Here is a 13181-nt window from a genome sequence, read left to right as displayed (position 1 = left end):
GACTGTACACCCTAAGCCCTAGCTCCTACCCCTAGGTTCTAGACTGTACACCCGAAGCCCTAGCCCCTACCCCTAGGTTCTAGACCCTACACCCTAAGCTCTAGCTCCTACCCCTAGGTACTTCATGTAGATCAGATTTTTTTTTTATAGCAGGTATAAGTAATATGGTAGTAGCTTAATCTTGACCTCTGACCTCTGACTAATATACTGTACCAAAGTTGTGTTCAAGCCAGTAGAAGTCGGTGAGTCTAGTGGTCATTTCTCATGTTGCTCCATCTGTAACAGGTACACTTGCCGTCCTATAATCATACTTGGACAGTATATTCGTATTAAACAGAGCTCTTCTTTTTGTCCTCGTCCAGAGGATCAAGGCCGTGGCGGCTCCGCTGGGAGGTGCTAGCTCCCGTCCAGTCGACCACCGTCCCAAGGGCATGTCTGCCGAGCTGGCCTACCCCCTGGACCCCAACGGGAACAACGGCCTGATCAAGCCCACCCACACTATTGTAGAAACTATGATGTGAGCGCTCTCTGTGAGAGGAACGAATTCAAAAAATTACCCGCTTTCTATGTTATTATACTATATTATCACTAAACTAGTTGTAGGACCAGGTTTACATTGCTATGTATCTGCACTAGGAGTCTTCTTTTTGTTTTGTTTTCTACAGAGGAAGTTACGTTATTGGTTTTCTGTTTCTGTTTTTAATATTTTTTTATTAAACTATTGTTATTAATATTACTGTTATTACATTTGATGTAGCTAGAAGGAAATATTAGATTTCCAAGCCACTTGGAGCAGCAGAATCGGTACATGTTCCATTTGTACTTCTTCTTTCCTGTAGAACTGTAAGTGTCCGTCTCTATTTTAGGAATCGTAAAACAAACAAACAAAAGAGAAGAAAATCCATAAAACAAAGAAAGGTCCGTATAAAACCGTAAGAACTAAACGTGTGTCATGTTTTGAGCAGTAACATTTGACTATGTTATGTTTGTATCTAGATCAACCTAGCCCCTCTCTTCTCAGCTTAACTAATGTCTATAGTATGATAATATCGTGGAGGTGGTGCCCCTTGTATACAGTGAGATTAGTCGAGTGTGTTTTGTCGTCGATGTTTGTTGTAAAATTACAGCTGAACCTGAACGTACCTCCACTAAGCTGCGTTCAGGGTCCAGAGCATCTCATCTACAGTTGCGGGCCACTAAAAAGTTAGGGTTTTAAAATCCTGTACCGGTCTGCAGTTCTGTTTTTTTGACACAAACTATTTGCTAGAAGGTACTTGAGCGCCTTGCAGCAATTGTTCTGTCGGTGTATATATAACACTGCAGCGCTACCTAACCTTTTTAGTGCCGGCAACTGTAACTTGTTCTGACTGTGGAGGTACAGACCTGCCTTCCCTGTACAGTGTTAAGTATACATACATACAGTCAGTCCAACTCAATTTTAAACTAGACTATACTATGCTGGTGAAGGACACTATTGCTACATACCATCCATCCCAGTGCATAGAGTAGCTACATCATACGTGTTTAAAGTCCGTGATTTATTCTTTGCACTTAATAATGAAGTGAGTTTTCCTTTATTCTTAGAGGACATGACATAGTGGCAAGTAAATAATAATCACAAAACATCACAATGTATAAATATCTAAAGAACCTGCCATAATGACTTTATGCATTAATGTAAACTCCCCCATACAGTAAATATTGATCATTTAAGGAACCATTCAAAATGCAAGCAGACCGCTTCTCAATCACATTAATCAGATCTTTCTATTGAATTTCTGCAGGCTAGGTCAATGTACATTCTGATGTAATGATAATAAATATGGTAATTAATTAATATACTAACTTGTGCTATCCACTTCATCCAGCCTTTTCACACTCCCTATATATCGGTCGTCATATCTAAGCTTAGTTTTAAATATTATATTATTACAGCTTTTCAAAGAGGCAGAAACAATTCAAACAAAGCCTGTTGGGATTTGAAGCATTATGATTCACAATGCGAAGATATTCTTCTTTGAATGGAATGTTGAAATGTGAAACCCCATGTAGTGAACTGATGCTTCGGTTAATTCTATTACGTAGAAATTTTTTTTCTCTTTTTTTATTTTGTTGTATAAAATTAAAACTTTTGGTTTATTTTACTTTGATTGTTTTTCAATCACGTTTTTCCCTTTTTGTATTCAAAATGTAAAATGACCACCCCGTCTCCAGTTACTAATACTTCCTGAGGATGAATAGTCATTTAACAACTTACTGTTAATCAACAAAAACTTCAATTTGTAATGTGCAATACTTCGTAGAAAGATATTTTTTCACTCTGTTTTTCAAATAGGTGGTACTTTTAACTCTGTAGTGAGAAAATACAAAAACAGTTGCTAAAACAATGCGAGAGGCAAAATTACTACAATTTCAATGAAAACCACAAACTCTTATGCCATAATATCAACAAACAAACAACGTTCAATGCAGTAGTATCGCTTTCTGTTATAACACACACAGAATTTGATTAATCTTTATCAAAAAATATTAAAATGAAAGAATATCTGAAGTTGAAATGAAAAGTAATCCTGCCATTTTATAATTACTGACTCAATGCTTATTTGGTAGTCTGAATTGGCCTGTGAGGTATAGGTGACATTCTGAAATGATGCTGCCACCAAACATAGGCCTTTCTATCTACCATAGTGCTGTTTGTTTGTACAGAAGATGTATTATGTCGCGCAGAAACAAACCGCTAGTAGTTAGCTAGCTAGGTACCTGTAACGAACCGCTAGTAGTTATCTAGCTAGGTACCTGTAACGAACCGCTAGTAGTTATCTAGCTAGGTACCTGTAACGAACCGCTAGTAGTTATCTAGCTAGGTACCTGTAACAAACCACTAGTAGTTTCTCATGTGTAGTGTACCTGTAACGAACCGCTAGTAGTTATCTAGCTAGGTACCTGTAACGAACCGCTAGTAGTTATCTAGCTAGGTACCTGTAACGAACCGCTAGTAGTTATCTAGCTAGGTACCTGTAACGAACCGCTAGTAGTTATCTAGCTAGGTACCTGTAACGAACCGCTAGTAGTTATCTAGCTAGGTACCTGTAACGAACCGCTAGTAGTTATCTAGCTAGGTACCTGTAACGAACCGCTAGTAGTTAGCTAGCTAGGTACCTTACAGGTGTTGTATCAAAGAAGCTTACTGAAAAACCAAATGAGAAGACATTATTACAGTGAAGATATTGCCACCCAGTCCATCGCTGGAGATTGGAGAAGTCTCCGGATGTGTCCTAAATGGCATAGGTCTCTGGTCAAAAGTAGTGCACTAAATAGGGAATAGGGTGCCATTTGGATTACATCTTCCATTTCCATTGAAATTAGCTGTCTATAATCAGATCCCTACAGATAGAAAACATAATGTTAAACTTATTTAACTCTCCTGCCTCATACATTACATGTCATTACATACCAGCCCTTCCTTTTTAAGAATGTACAAGGGGAAATGTTTTTAATCCATGAAGAAGAAACATTTTTCAAATACAATTTGAAAGATTTTATTTTTTATTTCTATGGCGCTAAATTACCTGTAAAGCAAAAATGTGTATTTAAAACAGGGTTTTACTGAGAAAAACGTTAAACCTTTTTATTTCTTAATAAATAAATAAAATCTGTTGAAAAAATATTTTGCTTTTCTCATGTGTAGTGTCCTTTAGTGAGTCTATAGACCCCAGAATAAAGCAGGGAATTTGCACTTTAGTCACTCAACATCATCATGACCCCTATAATAAAAAAATAATAATTTAATTGGATTTATAGAGCACTTTTCAAAGCGCTTTACATAGTAAGGGGCGAAACTCACCTAACCTCATCCACCACCAATGTGCAGCACCTACTTGGGTGAAGCCATGGCAGCCATTTTGAAAAATAAATCTCACCACACAACAGCTCTCATGGTGGAGAGGTGAGGAGGACCTATTGCTGGGGAGTATGGACCCAGTTCTCCCTCCCCAACACTAGGGGGCGAAAGCCTCCACACCCACAGGCTTATCCAGGACAGTTTAGCCTCTTGTTCACTATGACCCCACAACAATGTTGGTTCCAAGGCAGACTTTTTCAGTTCTGCACACTGGCTACTGTACGACTTAAGATGTATAGTTAGTAGTACACATTAAACATTGTGATTTAGTGTCATAAGAGTGTTGATGCATACTTAAAAAGGGCATTAAGAATACTTTTGAATCCAGGTAAATCCCATTGTCCTGTCCCTCTTATCATCAAATTGACTGTAGCAATTAAAATGAAAGGTGCCTATAGATGTGTTAGCTTGAAATTGAAAATGGACCTCTCCCACATTTTATATAAAGATACATACCACTTCGTAGGCCAGAATAGGGCCGACAGAAGTGATTAGCTGGTTATTTGCCAACCATGAAACAAAATCATGGTTACAAACTAAATCTTTCATTTGGATGAATGTTACACTATCGTATAACAAATATGTATCTGCTGAAATACTAAATGGCATTTCAGAATGACTGAGAAGATGAAATCAAGAAAAATGCATCTTCCCATTACTTTAATGCCACGATAGTCCATTATTATAAATCATAAACACATCAGGTATGCAAGCCACACATTACTTTTGAAATTGAACACTTAGAAAATCAAGTTAAACCTAATGCTTTGTATCTGTCTTGGAATAAGAATTACCCATGGAGGCCTTGGAGAAAATCCATAGCCTGGTCCCAGATCATGTTTGTGCTGTCTTGTCAACCGCTATGGTCCCGACTCACCATAGGCATTAACAAAAAAGCACAAACAGATCGGGGACCATGCTAGAGAATCCATGCCTCAACAATCAGATTACCAATGCAGCACCACATCTGCTGCCTTTTGATCCGGCTATGGCGTGGTGAACATCCAATGGACTTGGTAGTGAACATCCAATGGACTTGGTGGGTTGGCTATAGCTTCTAACAGCCTCTCTCCTATTTCTCTCTCCCAATCACCTTATAAAGACCAAACTGATTGATGTGGTAATATGTGACCTCTATTGCACCACTGTTCTTCATACCATTGCTTTGTGCAGTTATTTACTGGTTTTTACATTTCTAGTGATGAAAAAAAAGCATATTTTTAGTAAGTGTCCTTCGCTTTGACAGGTGACATTTGTAATTTGACAACTTTGTGAGGGGAAAATAAAAATAAAAATATTTTAAAAAATGTATTGTGTATATATTATTTCATATATATATATATATATATATATATATATATAAGACAACATCAGAAACCAGGTATCATGTACGCTTTAATAATGGTTATAATACTTGGACTATAATTAAGCAATAAGACACGAGGTGGTGTGGTATATTGACCATTCTGAAGCGCGACGCGAAGCAGAGTGCCTGGATACAGCCCTTACGTATATTGGCCATATACCATAAACTCCTGAGATGCCTTATTGCTATTATAAAACTGGCTACCAACATAAATAGAACACTAAACAAGTATTTTTTGCATCATACCCGTGGTAAAGTGCATTCGGAAAGTATTCAAACCCCTTGACTTTTTCCACATTTTGTTACATTACAGCCTTATTCTAAAATGGATATATATATTTTTTAATCCTCATTAATCTACACACAATACCCCATAATGACAAAGCGAAAACAGGTTAGAAATTGTTGCAAATGTATATACAGTACCAGTCAAAAGTTTGGAGACACCTATTCATTCAAGGGTTTTTCTTTATTTCTACTATTTTCTACATTATATATATTTTATAATTGAGATTCTTCAAATAACCACCCTTTGCCTTGATGACAGCTTTGGCAAACTCTTGGCATTCTCTCAACCAGCTTCATGAGGAATTATTTTCCAACAGTCTTGAAGGAGTTCCCACATATGCTGAGCACTTGTTGGCTGCTTTTCCTTCACTCTGCCGTCCGACTGATCCCAAACCATCTCAATTGGGTTGAGGTTGGGTGATTGTGGAGGCCAGGTCATCTGATGCAGCACTCCATCACACACCTTGGTCAAATAGCCCTTACAAATCAAATCCAATCAAATCAAATTTTATTGGCCACATGCACCGAATACAACAGGTGCAGACATTACAGTGAAATGCTTACTTACAGCCCTTAACCAACAGTGCATTTATTTTAAATAAAAAAGTAAAATAAAACAACAACAAAAAAGTGATGAGAAATAAAGAGCAGAAGTAAAATAAAATAACAGTAGGGAGGCTATATATACAGGGGGGTACCGGTGCAGAGTCAATGTGCAGTGGCACCGGCTAGTTGAGGTAGTTGAAGTAATATGTACATGTGGGTAGAGTTAAAGTGACTATGCATAAATAATTAACAGAGTAGCAGCAGCATAAAAAGATGGGGTGGGGGGTGGGGGTGGGGGGGCAGTGCAAATAGTCTGGGTAGCCATGATTAGCTGTTCAGGAGTCTTATGGCTTGGAGGTAGAAGCTGTTGAGAAGTCTTTTGGACCTAGACTTGGCACTCCGGTACCACTTGCCGTGCGGTAGCAGAGAGAACAGTCTATGACTAGGGTGGCTGGAGTCTTTGACAATTTTGAGGGCCTTCCTCTGACACCGCCTGGTATAGAGGTCCTGGATGGCAGGAAGCTTGGCCCCAGTGATGTACTGGGCCGTACACACTACCCTCTGTAGTGCCTTGCGGTCGGAGGCCGAACAGTTGCCATACCAGGCGGTGATGCAACCAGTCAGGATGCTCTCGATGGTGCAGCTGTAGAATTTTTTGAGGATCTGAGGACCCATGCCAAATCTTTTCAGTCTCCTGAGGGGGAATAGGCTTTGTCGTGCCCTCTTCACGACTGTCTTGGTGTGTTTGGACCATGATAGTTTGTTGGTGATGTGGACACCAAGGAACTTGAAGCTCTCAACCTGTTCCACTACAGCCTCGTCGATGAGAATGGTGGCGTGCTCAGTCCTCTTTTTTTTCCTGTAGTCCACAATCATCTCCTTTGTCTTGGTCACGTTGAGGGAGAGGTTGTTATCCTGGCACCACACGGCCAGACCTCTGACCTCCTCCCTATAGGCTGTCTCATCGTTGTCGGTGATCAGGCCTACCACTGTTGTGTCGTCGGCAAACTTAATGATGGTGTTGGAGTCGTGCCTGGCCATGCAGTCACGGGTGAACAGGGAGTACAGGAGGGGACTGAGCACGCACCCCTGAGGGGCCCCCGTGTTGAGGATCAGTGTGGCAGATGTGTTGTTACCTACCCTTACCACCTGGGGGCGGCCCGTCAGGAAGTCCAGGATCCAGTTGCAGAGGGAGGTGTTTAGTCCCAGGATCCTTAGCTTAGTGATGAGCTTTGAGGGCACTATGGTGTTGAATGCTGAGCTGTAGTCAATTAATAGCATTCTCACGTAGGTGTTCCTCTTGTCCAGGTGGGAAAGGGCAGTGTGGAGTGCAATAGAGATTGCATCATCTGTGGATCTGTTGGGGCGGTATGCAAATTGGAGTGGGTCTAGGGTTTCTGGGATATTGGTGTTGATGTGAGCCATGACCAGCCTTTCAAAGCACTTCATGGCTACAGACGTCAGGGCTACGGGTTGGTAGTCATTTAGACAGGTTATCTTAGTGTCCTTGGGCACGGGGACTATGGTGGTCTGCTTGAAACATGTTGGTATTACAGACTCAGTCAGGGACATGTTGAAAATGTCAGTGAAGACACTTGCCAGTTGGTCAGCACATGCTCGGAGTACACGTCCTGGTAATCCGTCTGGCCCTGCGGCCTTGTGAATGTTGACCTGCTTAAAAGTCTTACTCACATCAGCTATGGAGAGTGTGATCACATAGTCATCCGGAACAGCTGGTGCTCTCATGCATGCTTCAGTGTTGCTTGCCTCGAAGCGAGCATAGAAGTGGTTTAGCTCGTCAGGAAGTCTTGTGTCACTGGGCAGCTCGCGGCTGTGCTTCCCTTTGTAGTCTGTAATAGTTTTCAAGCCCTGCCACATCCGACGAGCGTCAGAGCCAGTGTAGTATGATTCAATCTTAGTCCTGTATTGACTCTTTGCCTGTTTGATGGTTTGTCGGAGGGCATAGCGGGATTTCTTATAAGCGTCCGGGTTAGAGTCCCGCTCCTTGAAAGCGGCAGCTCTACCCTTTAGCTCAGTGCGGATGTTTCCTGTAATCCATGGCTTCTGGTTGGGGTATGTACGTACGGTCACTGTGGGGACGACATCATCGATGCACTTATTGATGAAGCCAGTGACTGATGTGGTGTACTCCTCAATGCTATCTGAAGAATCCCGGAACATATTCCAGTCTGTGCTAGCAAAACAGTCCTGTAGCTTAGCATCTGCGTCATCTGACCACTGTTTTATTAACCGAGTCACTGGTGCTTCCTTCTTTAGTTTTTGCTTATAAGCAGGAATCAGGAGGATAGAGTTATGGTCAGATTTGCCAAATGGAGGGCGAGGGAGAACTTTGTATGCGTCTCTGTGTGTGGAGTAAAGGTGGTCTAGAGTTTTCTTTCCTCTGGTTAAACATTTAACATGCTGGTAGAAATTAGGTAGAACGGATTTAAGTTTCCCTGCATTAAAGTCCCCGGCCACTAGGAGCGCTGCCTCTGGATGAGCGTTTTCCTGTTGACTTATGGCCTTATACAGCTCATTCAGTGCAATCTTAATGCCAGCATTGGTTTGTGGTGGTAAATAGACAGCTATGAAAAATATAGATGAAAACTCTCTTGGTAAATAGTGTGGTCTACAGCTTATCATAAGATACTCTACCCCAGGCGAGCAAAACCTTGAGACTTCCTTAGTATTTGATTTTGTGCACCAGCTGTTGTTTACAAATATACACAGACCGCCACCCCTTGTCTTACCGGAGTCAGCCGTTCTATCCTGCCGATGTAGCGTATAGCCCGCTAGCTGTATGTTGTCCATGTCGTCATTCAGCCACGACTCGGTGAAACACAAGATATTACAGTTTTTAATGTCCCGTTGGTAGGATAACCGTAATCTTAGGTCATCCAATTTATTCTCAAATGATTGAAGATTGGCTAATAGGATTGATGGAAGAGGCAGTTTACTCGCTCGCCGTCGGATCCTTACAAGGCACCCCGACCTACGTCCACGATATCTCCGTCTCTTTCTCATGCGAATGACGGGATTTGGGCCTTGTCGGGTGTCTGTTGGATATCCTTCGCGGCCGCCTCGTTGAAGAAAAAATCTTCGTCCAATACGAGGTGAGTAATCGCTGTCCTGATATGCAGAAGCTCTTTTTGGTTATAAGAGACGATGGCAGAAACATTATGTACAAAATAAATTACAAATAACGTGGAAAAACACACATAATAGTACAATTGGTTAGAGGGCTGTAAAACGGCAGCCATCTTCTCCGGCGTCATTCTAAACACAGCCTGGAGGTGTGTTTTGGGTATTGTCCTGTTGAAAAACAAATGAAAGTCCCACTAAGCGCAAACCAGATGGGATGGCGTATCGCTGCAGAATGCTGTGGTAGCCATGCTGGTTGTGTGCCTTGAAATCTAAATAAATCACCAACAGTTTCACCAGCAAAGCACCTCCTACATACTTTACAGTGTGATATAACGTCTTGTCATAGTGTTGTGGGAACAAAGTTAAATCTGTTAGATAGGTAACTCTTGGTGCCACAGGGTCTGAATGCCAAGGATTCACGGTGGGAACCACACATGCGGAGATCATCTGTTCACCTACTCTGCGTCTCACAAAGACACGGCGGTTGGAAGCAAAAATCTCAAATTTGGACTCATCAGACCGAAGGACAGATTTCCACCGGTCTAATGTCCATTGCTCGTGTTTCTTGGCCCAAGCAAGTCTCTTCTTCCTATTGGTGTCCTTTAGTAGTGGTTTCTTTGCAGCAATTTGACCATGAAGGCCTGATTCACGCAGTCTCCTCTGAACAGTTGATGTTGAGATGTATCTGTTACTTGAACTCTGTGAAGCATTTATTTTGGCTGCAATTTGAGGTGCAGTTAACTCTAATGAACTTATCCCCTGCAGCAGAGGTAACTCTGGGTCTTCCTTTCCTGTGGTGGTCCTCATGAGAGACAGTTTCATCATAGCACATGGTTTTTGCGACTGCACTTGAATAAACAAAATTTTACGGATTGACTGACCTTCATGTCTTTAAGTAAAGATTGACTGTCGTTTTTCTTTGCTTATTTGAGCTGTTCTTGCCTTAATATGGACTTGGTCTTTTACAAAATAGGGCTATCTTCTGTATACCACCCCTACCTTGTCACAACACAACTGATTGGTTCAAATGCATTAAGAAGGAAAGAAATTCCACAAATTAACTTTTAACAAGGCACACCTGTTAATTGAAATGCATTCCAGGTGACTACCTCATGAAGCTGGTTGAGAGAATGCCAAGAGTGTACAAAGCAAAGAATGAAGGCAAAGGCAAAGAATCTAAAATATAACATGCATTTTGATTTGTTTAACACTTTTGGTTACTACATGATTCCATATGTGGTATTTCATAGTTTTGATGTCTTCACTATTATTCTACAATGTAGAAAATAGTAAAAATAAAGAAAAATCCTTGAATGAGTAGGTGTGTTTAAACTTTTGACTGTATATAAAAAAACTGAGAAATACCTTCTTTACATAAGTATTCAGACCCTTCGAAAAGGCATTTGATAAAATTCGACTGGTGTTTATATATAAATGCCTGGAGCATTTCAATTTTGGAGAATCTCTTATAAAATGGGTCAAAATCATGTATAGGTGTAAAATAGTAAATAATGGCTATTTCTCAGAAAGTTTTAAACTGTCAAGAGGAGTGAAACAAGGTTGTCCACTATCGGCATATCTATTTATTGTGGCCATCGAGATGTTAGCTATTAAAATCAGATCCAATAATAATATCAGAGGATTAGAAATACAGGGCTTAAAAACAAAGGTGTCATTGTACGCTGATGATTCATGTTTTCTTTTAAATCCACTACTAGAATCCCTCCACAGCCTCATAGAGGATCTAGATACATTTTCTAACCTCTCTGGATTACAACCAAATTATGACAAATGTACTATATTACATATTGGATCACTAAAAAATAAAAATTTTACATTACCATGTAGTTTACCAATAAAATGGTCTGATGGTGATGTGGATATACGCGGAATACATATCCCAAAGGAAATAAATGATCTCACTTCAATACATTTTAATAGAAAGTTAGCAAAAATAGATAAGATCTTACTACCATGGAAAGGAAAATACCTGTCAATTTGTGGAAAAATCACCCTGATTAACTATTTAGTATTATCCCAGTTTACCTATTTGCTTATGGTCTTGCCTACGCCTAGCGAACAGTTTTTTAAATTATCTGAGAAAAAAATATTCAATTTTATTTGGAATGGCAAGCCAGACAAAATTAAAAGGGCATATTTATATAATGAATATGAATTCGGAGGACAGAAATTATTAAATATTAAAACATTAGACCTATCACTAAAAGCTTCAGTCATACAAAAGTTATACTTAAACCCGAACTGGTTCTCAAGCAAATTAGTAAGATTGTCTCACCCAATGTTCAAGAAAGGCCTTTTTCCCTTTATTCAGATTACAACAACTCATTTGCAGTTATTTGAAAAGGAAATAATCTCCCAAATATCACTATTTCTAAAACAAGCCATAGAAAGTTGGTTGCAATTTCAATTTAATCCTCCAGAAACGACAGAACAAATAATGCAACAAATATTGTGGTTAAATTCAAATATACTAATTGACAAAAAACCTTTATTTTTTGACAGAATGTTTAAAAAAGGTATAATCTTCGTAAATGATATCATCGGTAGGACTGGTGGAGTTATGTCGCACATGCAGCTAACAAAAACATATGGAAATGTCTGCTCTACCCAAAATTACAACCAAATAATTGCAGCCTTACCGCAAAAGTGGAAGAGGAAAGTGAAAGGGGGAGAAAGTAAGGAACTTGTCTGTCGGCCTTGCATTAAAGAACATAATTGGTTAAGGAAAACTGTGATAAATAAAAAAGTATATCAGTTTCACTTAAGGACCAAAGGATTGACAGCTGTCCCATATAGATTGCAAAATAGTTGGGAAGAGATCTTTGACGTACCGATCCCATGACATAGTGTTTATGAACTGACACGCAAAACGACACCGGATTAAAAAATTAGAATCTTTCAATTTAAATTATTATATAAAATTCTTGCTACCAATAGAATGTTATTTATATGGGGGATACAATCTTCCCAGCTCTGCAGATTTTGCTGTGAAGAGACATAATCATTAGATCATTTGTTTTGGTTCTGTCCATTTGTAGCTTGTTTTTGGACACAGGTCCAGGAATGGCTAAAGGATTGCAATATTTACCTGGAGCTAACCTTGCAGATAGCATTACTGGGTGATCTGAAAAGTCATAGTCAATCAATCAATAATATAATAATACTTTTAGCAAAAATGTTTATTTTTTATTCACAATCTGTAGAAGCAATGAGAATAGAAAGGTTCAGAACTCTTGTAAAACATCACAGTACGGTTGAAATATATATGGCAAATAGAAATCCTATATGGATGGTGTTAAGAGATAGATGGGAGGTATTGAATAGAGTTGAAGGATGGGACTAATAACAAATAACAACAAATAATAACAAAGATATCTAATAATGTAAGCATACTGTGTCCATAATAAGTATATAGGTTGTATGTTGGGAGCTTTTGGGAAAGAGCACAGTTAGAAAGATATGGCATATAGAAGCAAACCGGATGGACATCATGAAAATGATCGGAGAGGTTGAGTGTAGAAGAAGTTCAGGAGCAAAAAAAAAAAAAAGTATATATATATAATAGAATTATTGTAAAATTAACTCTGTCCATAAGGTGTAGATAGTAAGTATAGATCGGAAGTAGAGGCCTGGGCATTGTTGTTCACTAATTTACTCCAAGTAGGGAAAGGATGGCGGGGTTGAAAAGTAATAAAGGGGAGTATATATATAAAAAAACATGGGGGATTGGAAGTGATGCAGACAATTACATTGATAGAAGATACAATCTATCTGCAATATTAAGCTGATCCATCCCCCCCAAGAAAGAAAAAAAGAAAGAAAAATAAATAAATAAATTTAAAAAATAAAATAAAAATAGTATTCAGACCCTTTGCTATGAGACTCGAAATTGAGCTCAGGTTCATCTTATTTCCA

General features: G+C 39.4%; 1 protein-coding gene across 1 annotated transcript in view; it reads left to right on the top strand.

Moving 5' to 3' along the window:
• The window catches only part of LOC311133315 (sodium- and chloride-dependent taurine transporter-like), a 40301-nt gene extending 36634 nt beyond the window's left edge, over positions 1-3667 (top strand). Inside the window, exon 14 of the mRNA XM_084166818.1 lies at positions 363-3667. Within this exon, the coding sequence (XP_084022944.1) occupies positions 363-521 (159 nt within the window). The 3' untranslated portion in view covers positions 522-3667. The remainder of the gene's footprint in view (positions 1-362) is intronic.
• The last annotated feature ends 9514 nt before the right edge of the window (positions 3668-13181 follow it).

Source organism: Coregonus lavaretus, assembly GCF_964263955.1.
Source record: "Coregonus lavaretus genome assembly, chromosome: 8".
NCBI lineage: Eukaryota > Metazoa > Chordata > Actinopteri > Salmoniformes > Salmonidae > Coregonus > Coregonus lavaretus.
This window is presented reverse-complemented; position numbering and strand designations above follow the sequence as displayed.